Source organism: Lactuca serriola, chromosome 3, assembly GCF_051521515.1.
Source record: "Lactuca serriola cultivar US96UC23 chromosome 3, Lser_US96UC23_V15, whole genome shotgun sequence".
Taxonomy (NCBI): domain Eukaryota; kingdom Viridiplantae; phylum Streptophyta; class Magnoliopsida; order Asterales; family Asteraceae; genus Lactuca; species Lactuca serriola.
The window spans coordinates 94,009,816-94,019,989 of NC_136410.1; the positions used below are offsets into that span (position 1 = coordinate 94,009,816).

The window sequence follows — 10,174 nt, forward strand, 5'->3', positions numbered from 1 at the left end:
AGAATGAAACGAATTCTACTATGGTTTCTTTCGTGTATCGAAACCATAATTAGTTGTAATGATTACAGGTAATTAGAGACAAAGTTCATAAGGTCGGTTTATGAGGGTACAACTAGTATACCTACTAAGGTATCCTCTTGAGCCGTTAATACATAAATATATTTACATAGTACGAGTTGTGAAGGGTTGTTAAAACCCAAGATGGTTCTAAAGTTCATGATACAAAGTTGTTATGAGCTCAATGGTAAGGATGATAGAGATTTTACATGGTGGAACTCTTAATTTGGCTAGATGGGGTTGTAAATCTAGCTTACAAATCTGTCAGTTATGTAAGACCATGCTATCGGCTTATGGGGTTAAGGCGTTTAACGATGGTATTGTGTAGATTAGTAAGTTTGATAGCAAATGATTACCAAGTTCTGTTTGTGATTAGAGAAGTTATGAATGTGATAGATAGGAGGAGTAAGCTCCTAGTAAAGTATAACAAGTTTTGATGAATTTTGTATGTTATCAAAATAGTTTAGGGCAAGCAATTGAGTTAAGAGGCAACGCTAGGCAAAAGACCAGAGTGGAAGTTAGTTATCTCTCACTAACCAGGTGAGTAGTAAGAATTTTTTGGATACATATCAATGATTATGTGAAATTGTTTAAATGTAAATAATTATATGAAAGTATTTGATAGCAAGCATATTGTTATATGGAAAGAGCTTTGAATTAATGATTAAGGAGCTTCCGTATTTTATATATTATTTATGAAAGGGAACCTAATATTTGAAATGGTTTGAAAAGATAGCATGCCTTATGATATAATGCTTTAAAATGGTTTTCAAAATGAAGAGGTGCATTGCTACGTATTTGGTTTATATGTTATGTACTTCTACTAAGTATGGACAATTGACTAAGTACTAGAATGTTAGAATATGGCTTGTAAGATGATATATGAAGTTACAGAATTTATAAAATGTCTTATGATTAAGCGATAGCATTGCCTAATATGAGTATTATGTAATATGAATGAATTACAAAGAAGTGTGTTAGTGGATTAGGTGAGAACCTTATGGGGTAGTACCTCCCGTCGTGAAACAGGTGTCTTACCGACTTGTTCGGAAGGGATTACTTCCTATCAAGGATAACTTGTTAGGTAAGGGTTACTTCCCACCAACGAGAGTTTATCATGAGGGGTTACTTTTAGAAATTTGTTGTTTGGGAGGGTTTACATCTAGGTAACCGTATCGTTTGTTACAGAAGGTTTACTCTCTAGTAATTAAGGGCTATGTTAGGAAGTTCTTGCTTACCATCAAGGTAAGTTGTCGACGGGTTACTTCTTGGCAAATGCTTGTTTTTTATATTATTGTTGGGTTAGAAAGTTATAACTTTTAATATAACGATCAGTTGAGGAGGACATATTTCTCACCAAATACTTGTTTGTTAATCCCTCTATGCTTGAAATGTTTTGTTGGGTCAAAATCATGTAGCTGATGTGTCTTTTAGACGTACATATTTTGTGTTTTGTGCTCGGGTATGGGAAATGGAGCATAGAGAGTGTTGTCTGGTCAACGACGAACTTTTTTAAAAAGAGAAGTTGTATAATCATGTTCCTTTTATTGTGGTGGTTGTGAGGATTAGTTTGTAATGTTTTGTAAAACCGTATTTTTACTTTATCTATGTGGGTATTTAATTGTGTGAAATAAAATGTTGGGTGTTTATATCTTTAGAAAATCACGTGGACCCTTTTATGAAATTGTATCTTAGTAAGTATAATATCTTGGTCCAATTTTGTATTGAAATATTTGCTACGTAAATCATCAGCATATATTAATAAACAAATAAATTTTTTTTCATCCGGCCAACCATGGTTATCAATTCTCTAAAAAAAGTGAACTTCTTAAAAAATTCTTTTGTGTTCGTGTGTGATTATGTTTTTGTTCTCTTTGCTGTTTTACGTATTTTGACTATTGAGTGTGTGAGAGAGAGAGGAACTTGTTTCTCTAGTGTCATTTTCCGAGATATACTCTCGAGGAGAACCAGCCCCCCCCCCCCCCCCCCCCCCCCTCCTCCTTCCCACACCCTCTTTCTGGAATTCCTTGTTTTACTTTATTTGTTTCCAGTTTCATTGTTGCCCCTACACACACACACTCTCTCTCTCTCTCTCTCTCCCTCTCTCTCTCTCTCTCTTATCTTCTGCCTTTTTTATATTCAAAGAGATCTTTCTTAGCTTTCTACCCTTCAATTTTTTACTTTTTCTTTTGTGTTTGGTGCTGGTGTCGGTGTTGGTGATTGTGTTGCTTCTCATAGTCCCCCTTTTCTTGATTTCCATGTTATCAATTTGATTGCACATCAAAACACTGTGAAAAAGCAGTCCCACTTATTTGAGAGTGGGAGAAAGCGAGATAAAAGAAGGGATTTGTGTGTGTGTGTATATGTATGTGTGTCGGAATCTGTAATCCTATCTAAAGAAGAAAATGCCCTTGGAAGGGATTTTCATAGAACCACCACCATCTTCTTCCTCTTCAACTCAACTTCCTGATCTCTCTCTCAACATCAGCCTTCCCAACACTTCCTCTTTCTCCTCTTCGATTCGCAGTGGTAATATTGATTCATCATCCAAATCAAATTCTTTCCATCAACCTACTTACACTGACCTCTCCCTTACAAACCCATCAAGAAATCTTGCAACCAGTTTATTACCTCATCGAGATCAAGACAACCCACAAAATCCCTTCCTTCATCACCCTCATCATACCTACAATCAACACCCAAACACTCACAACTTAAATCACTTGAACCAAGGAGTTTCACTTCTTGATGTATCGGATTGCTTGAGACCCATAAAAGGAATTCCGGTATATCACAACCATCCGTTTCCTTTTTTACCTAATTTGGATCATTCTAATTCTCTTGAGAAAGATCCGAAGCTGTGCTTCTATCCATCATCTTCTACTTCTACTACACCTTATTTTGGTGGGAATACCGGAGGTCACATGCCCTTTTTGAACCCTGGGCTTAATGGTCCTTCTTCATCAGGTTATCGTCTACCTGGAGGCTGTGGTAATGGTGGTGGGATGAGATTTAACGGGTTATCTTCTTCATATTCGAACAACCACCACTACCTTAACCAATATGGTGGAGGTGGACCTACTTCTCATGAAGTTTCACATGGTTTGATGAGATCAAGATTTCTACCAAAACTTCCGGCCAAGAGGAGCATGAGGGCACCGAGGATGCGATGGACGAGCACCCTTCACTCTCGCTTTGTTCATGCGGTTGAACTTCTTGGAGGCCATGAAAGTAATTAATTATATATTAAAACCTTACATCCCTAATATTCTTTGAAAATTCCTTGTTTTCGTGTTCGTAAAGTGAATGAAAGTTATGGAATTTGCGTTATGAATTTGTTTAGGGGCAACACCGAAGTCAGTTTTGGAGCTAATGGATGTCAAAGATCTCACCCTAGCTCATGTCAAGAGCCATTTACAGGTATACGCCATGAAACTTGCAGACAAGAATATAATGGTCTATGGTAACTCCTCACTTTCTTTGGAGTGTAGCTTCCTCTCTTTCTCTCTCCGATTAACCCTCCGGCACAGTCGCCGATGTATGCAGTTAATGACTGAATAAGAAGAACAGTAGTAAGTCAGAGGGCGATAGAGAGAGAAAGAGAGAGAAAGAGAAAGAGAGAGAGAGTACTGAGGATGATCAGAATGATAAGAGACAAAAGTAAGTCATGATTATTCAATAATAATAAAAACAGCTCATGTTATTCAAACATCAGCCTCGTGATTAATGACAGAAGAAACCCAATCCAATCACTTGTGTATGACTCACAAGCATTCAATCTAAATACTCTCAAGCGTGTGTTTTATTTACTTATTTTTTTTTTTCTTTTTTCTTTGTTCGCTTGTTTTTTTTTTCCAATCAATTTCTTCTCCATTTTTGCTATTTTTCCTTCGTATTAAGTTTTGTTTACGGATTTTGCAGATGTATAGAACTGTTAAAACAACTGACAAACCTGCAGCTTCCTCAGGTAATTCTTTTAATTTATTATCTGTACGTGACTTATTCAACACTAAAATGGACAATAAACATTTTAAAATCCGACCCCAATTCGAAAAATGTTATCTTTTTGAAGAAGTAAATTAATTTCTTTCGTTTTTCTGTATTTTTTTATAAAAATCTCAAATTATTGAAGGCCAATCAGACGGATCTGGTGAAGACGATATCTCAACCATGGGAACTGGAGGACAACAGCGTTTTGTAGATCAAAGAGGATCGAATGATCAACAAGAATCCGACTACCCTAATAATTACAACAATGCCACCACGACTACCACCCTCTGGAGCAATTCTTCAAGGTAAGATTTCGTGGTTGTTTGCGTCATTAATGATGTGTTAATTCTAATTATAAACAATGCATTACCTTTAACTTTTTGCATGATATATATCTTAAAGATGGAAATCACAAAACCCATGTACAATTCCACCATTTTTTGAAGGATAAAAGTATAACATAACCATGGCAGCTTTAGTTTGCTTTTCATTTTCTTTCCCTTTTTTTCCACCAATTTTCTCAGATGTTTCTGGGGGAGAAGATTTCACCTGGGGTTGAAACTTTGCTACCGAATTAAGCTTTGATAGGAGAACATAAAGAAAGGAAAATAAAGCAAATGTAAACACACAACTTTAAAATATAGGGTTAGCAGAAATTAAAGCAATCAACTTTTTCTTTTTCTTTAAAAAAAATAATAATAATAATTACTCTTATGTAGTACTATTCATATATATGGTAACTAACAGATTACATTTTATATTTCCTTTTTCTACTTTGAAAAATATATATAAATCTTGTTCTGGTCACGAGGAGTGTTGCATATATGACCAAAAAAAGCCAGTATCTTGACTTCAAGTGCTCTCATTTTCTCTTCTTTCTTTTTAACTCTTATGCATGTCGGCAGCCTATCATGCTTATGATAGTTGATGTTGATGATGTTGATCCTTCCCCTAAGGAATCACAAATGTACTACACCATATTGACCATCTTTTATAAATGCGTTACAACGTATGACTCAACCACAATTTGCGGGAATTTAAAAAGTACTAAAAACCCAAAGTAAATATAATGTTTAGGCTATATGTTTTTTGTAGGTTGGAGCATGTACTATACATACACTATTGATTGACCTGTCATACACGTACTGTTTTTTCAACAAATCAACAACCAACTTTTACTTCGTATTCAATGTCCTCATTTTCCTTTTTTTTTTTTTTTTTTTACATCATCTTTCAGCTAAACTTGTCTTCAAACCATTGGTAGCTTTCTTGATCATAGCTGCATGCTGATCTCATTTATGATACATTTTGGAGTCTAACTAGTGGTATCTAGGGAAAATTTAATACACGCAAAAAGCTAGCTCATAAAACATCACGCGCTTCGACGTGCTTATAATTGCATAATGATTTTATATTTATGATATTTCACTTCTTTCTTTTCATTTTCTGAATTCATGTTTTCAACTGTTTGACTCTTTATAGTGCGTGTCAGTGTGTGTCATATCAAGTCCAAGGTGATATACGACGAACTAGTTAATTAAGTATGTGAACTTAATGTATATATATCATTGTGCTTGTTCTTGGCAGCCAATAGGATACTCTCTATATAGATTTCATGTCTAAATATATACCATAAAAAGTTCTAATTAAGTGAATGATGATAAATACATGTGACTAGGTCATGAAATTAATTGTACTCTAATTTTTCTAGGAGTTCATGATGGTGTCGATAATCATGCAAAATTATAAAAGATGGAGAAAATCTTTTCATGTATAAATCCTATGTTTTATATAAATAAAAAAGAATATAGATATTAAAATCGATGTATGATATATAATTCCATCAAGTATAAGAAGAATATAATTACAAAAGGAACTCTCACTTTAGGTTTTCTACGTAACTTGAGAAATAGTATGTACCATGTTACGTGGCCTTTTATATACTAGCACAAAGCAACTGTATATCTGGAGGATACTATTCTTCGAAGTCCTTTTTTGAACGGATATTTTTGACCTACCGAATCACAAGAGATGCATACATAATTTATTTTTAAATAAATTCAAACCTTCTTATAACTCAGTAGTCTGACCTAGCTATGGTTTTTTGTAAATTCAATATTCATTAATTTTAACCATATATTTTCTTGAGATGATCCACTTCACGCTTCAAAAATTCCAGTCACATTCTTCTCTAAAACAAAATGGGTATATGTTAATATTATTCATTTGAACTACATCTTTTTCTCTCCTTAATGTTGTTCATATATATATAAGCTCACAGTTCTAACTCAATCTTATAATGAAAAATAATCAGCAATAGGGAGGGATGGCTGCAGACAAACAGCGACATGAATGACATCAGACCTTCGTCTACCTTGTTAACACAAAGGCGAGCCAGTGCGCAAGTTAAGGTAATCATGTCGTACATTTATTACGAATTTGGGATACCCAATATATAATCAGTTAATTCCTATTACGTAACCAGATTCGTATTTAGAAGCATTGTGAAACATATCCAAATAGGGATATATGCATATGGTTACTCGATGATCCCAAAGGATCAAACAGTAGTAGGAGGAAATAGTAGCTACATGCATGTCATAATCCTCCTTTTGTTATATTTGAAACTGTGCATGGTAAAACTTGTCCTTTTTAAAAGATACACCTACTCATGTCACCACGTCAACAGTATACCTAGCAATTGACATTGTATGTTAGTTTATTACTTCTTTCGTTGAAAAATATGTAAGCTTCAGGATCTCTAATGTTTGGGAACTAATCAGAAATACATTTCTCCAACGACTTACAAAAACTTAAATGTATGCAGGATTGCGAACCTTCAAGACCAAAGAACTGCTTAGGATCAAATATGGATCACAAAAACCCATGCTTAGAGTTCACTTTGGGGAGACCAGATTGGCTTCAAAAAGAGCGCAACTGATCTCTTTCATTTCCTTCTCTCTACTCTCTCTTTTGTGTTTTGAATTACTGCTTCAATTTGTCCTTGTAACGGACAAAAGCATAAATTTTATGCAACAGAAGTATTAAAAGAAAGAACAAGATGATGAAGAAGAAAACGAAGAAGAAGGTTTAAGAAGCTATGTTTTTTGTAGTTACGATTCATGTTCACTTGTCTCCCGTCATATAGCGGGCCTGCTTCTTCATTTTCTTCTCCCTTGACTTCTTTGGATTGTGTAGTATTCATTTATTTTTCCTATCTTTTATCTTCAGCATTTCATGTCTCTTTTGTCTTAAGGAGGAGACTATGGAGAGTGATGAGAGGAATTATATCATATTTTTGGGTTCGATATTTACAAATTTAAAGGTGATATATAATTTGTTTTCGAGAACTGAAATGGACTTCTGACTACAAAGCTTAAAAAAACCTGGTTCCCTAGTTCTCTACTGACTACCAAATTGTGAGTTTATTTTGTGTAATCAAGTGTTTTTTATCGACGGCAAAAATTCGAAGAGAAGAGAAGTTTTTCCAGAAAAAAAATGAAAAAAATGCACTAAAAAATAAGAGAGAAATCAAGAGAGGTTACCATGCAAAGTGACACCATTAAATTGAAAAACATCGATAGTGATATATATAAAGGAAACAACGAAGCAGCATTATAGCAAGATTAATATAATTTAACAACCCGCCCATAGTCCCATGGACCTCGATCATAGGATCAAATTAATTAGAGGAACGTAATTCAAGAACAAACGGGTATACAACTACAAAATGGCTGACTTGCGTTGCATCGAAGAATGTTCCCATGGACATCAATTGTTGGACCATCTCATATAGAATCTTTTAGTTATTAGGGTTGCATATGTTGGTTCATGATTCTGTAAAGTTCTATGACACGTAGGGCCGAAGTAGTAACGTAAGTCAAGAGAACGGTACTACCACAAAATGGCTAACTGAAACCCTCTCATATATTAGATACGACATGAGAGTTAATGGGATTGCATGTGTCATGGCTCGCGATTCTATTAGTAATACTAATAAAAAATGGTTCTTTAACATACAAATATGCATTAACCAAATTTATCAATAATGGATACGGAGGCAATGCGTGAGTGGGAGAAGATCAGACGAAAGAAGCATGGAGTTGAAACTGAGAGTTGGAAAAGAATATAACTTAGTCAATTGCTGAGGCGTCATTACTAAAACGATGTGTGGTTTCGAGGACAACATGGGAGAGTCGAAGGAGGGGCAAAGTCGGCAACTACGTACTCAGGCTTGAATTTTTTCGTTACTAAAATGATGTGTCATTTCGAGGACAATATGGGAGAGTTGAGGGAGGGCAAAGTCGGTAGCTGTTCAGCCTTGAATTTTTTGGGGCCCAACTTTTTTATTATTATTATTATTATTATTATTATTATTATTATTATATATATATATATATATATATATATATATATATATATATATTCAAATGAGAATATTTATGGGTTTGAGAATATTTGAGAACAAAATCAACAATATGAAAACAAACGCGTTACTCTTAATGAAACAAGGGTGTATATGTAATTTTCTTAAAGTTATTATATTCCCGTAACAAGGTGCACAGAGGAGATAAGAAGATAACACAGTGAAGCAGCTATGCATCAAATTGAAGATGTCGATCTTTACCACTTCTCCAATCGTTGACCTCTCTACGATTTCCGATGCTACTTAGATTTCACGATACCCCAGTACATATATTCATCCGCCACCGGTCAAGTCTCCGATTCGGCGAACGAACTGCCCAAAAACTGTTTGTATCAAGCTTGTTGGAGATGGAGTCGGAGTTGTTGCTTTGTTTTTTCATTCACCTGGAGAACGTCAATGAAGGAGCCAATAGAGGCATTTTGCCCTAATTGATCGGTATGCTTTCTTATCCTTATCCTATGTAATTCTATTTCCAATTTTTTATATTTGTTATCATATTAATGGTTTTGAAACACAGTTTTATAATAAATTCATTAAGAAACATTTCATTTTATAATTTAGTTTAACCAATTTGGTATATCTATTTGAAATTGTATTTGTAGAGGAATTTGTTGGAGGCTAATAACCAATTTTGTTGCCCTTTCCATCTGTCATGGTAACTTAGTTGTTTTCTATAGCTATGTAAGTTCATATTTTGGAAACTATTATCTTCTATTTGTTTATGTTGGGAGCCTGATATTGGCTTTTGGAATCAAGAAATCATCAAGCATAAGTGGAATCTCTTAGGTTGCTTCTTGATTAATTTGTTTCATATGATAAATGAAAATAGTAAGCTCTAGGGGTTGGATTGGAGTCTATTAGAGAGTTGATGATCACTGTAAGATTTCATGCATACAAGGTATTTGTTATATTGTCTATAAAAACCTAATAAGTGTAAAAGTGGCATTTTATGTGAAAATTTTTAACTTTGAACCTTATTAAGCCAAGCATTAAGGCCCTTAGGTTAAATTGAATTTCACATCTCAATAGCCTAATCAGTAACCAACAATCATGTTAAAAGTGATCATTAAGTCCTTAATAGAACATCGAAAGTGATTTTAAAAGATATTATGATCAACTTTCCCAAATCTGTCCTCCAACTTCTAAAATTCGTGCAAGTCAATAAGAACACCTAAAAATCATGAGACTTAGTTTCCTAGAAATCTTAGTGTGTCTAGTTTCTTCAAAATATGAATCACATTTCGAAATTCCAACTTCTTGAGGAGTAAAATTGGCAATCTTCTCAGGCTAGTCCATGCTGTCACAAATTTCATGCATTGTCTTCAAAAAATCATAATAAATTCGTCAGAATTCCAAAGTCTATAGTTAGATATGGGTGTATAGTTTCCCACATATAAAGGGACTTATGTAATTATTAATTAATATATTGGTACAGTTTATTCCAAGAGTGTTGAGTGGTCCAGAAAGTGACGGCTGAAAGTTACTAACTTGTAAACTTAATATAAAATCAACCAAAAATCATTAGAACGAGATCCTTATATTTCTGAAAAGATAAAAAGGGGAACTTAACTAATAGTATCTTATCGAAATTTAAAAATGGGTTGAAAGGTAAGAAAACTGATCCCAAACAGAGCACTACAATCAAAGAGAAAATAAGGAAATATGTACATAAATTGTATAAGAGTAATACAACAAAGCACA

At 34.2% G+C, this 10,174-nt stretch overlaps 1 protein-coding gene across 1 annotated transcript; it reads left to right on the top strand.

The window, feature by feature from the left end:
- The first annotated feature begins 2,102 nt into the window (after nucleotides 1-2,102).
- KAN (Homeodomain-like superfamily protein) lies at nucleotides 2,103-7,280 on the top strand. The gene is made up of 6 exons (XM_079030864.1): nucleotides 2,103-3,288; nucleotides 3,401-3,477; nucleotides 3,979-4,024; nucleotides 4,190-4,352; nucleotides 6,362-6,458; nucleotides 6,875-7,280. Exons 1-6 carry the CDS (start codon nucleotides 2,463-2,465, stop codon nucleotides 6,986-6,988), a joined length of 1,323 nt encoding a protein of 440 aa, XP_078886990.1. The 5' UTR covers nucleotides 2,103-2,462; the 3' UTR covers nucleotides 6,989-7,280.
- Nucleotides 7,281-10,174: the final 2,894 nt, after the last annotated feature.

What these genes read in the sequence shown, in the direction of transcription:
- KAN (XM_079030864.1), top strand. Translation starts at nt 2,463, where the DNA reads ATGCCCTTGGAAGGGATTTTCATAGAACCACCACCATCTTCTTCCTCT. An exon ending in CTCTGGAGCAATTCTTCAAG is followed by an intron (nt 4,353 to 6,361) that starts GTAAGATTTCGT and finishes AAAAATAATCAG; the next exon opens with CAATAGGGAGGGATGGCTGC. An exon ending in GAGCCAGTGCGCAAGTTAAG is followed by an intron (nt 6,459 to 6,874) that starts GTAATCATGTCG and finishes AAATGTATGCAG; the next exon opens with GATTGCGAACCTTCAAGACC.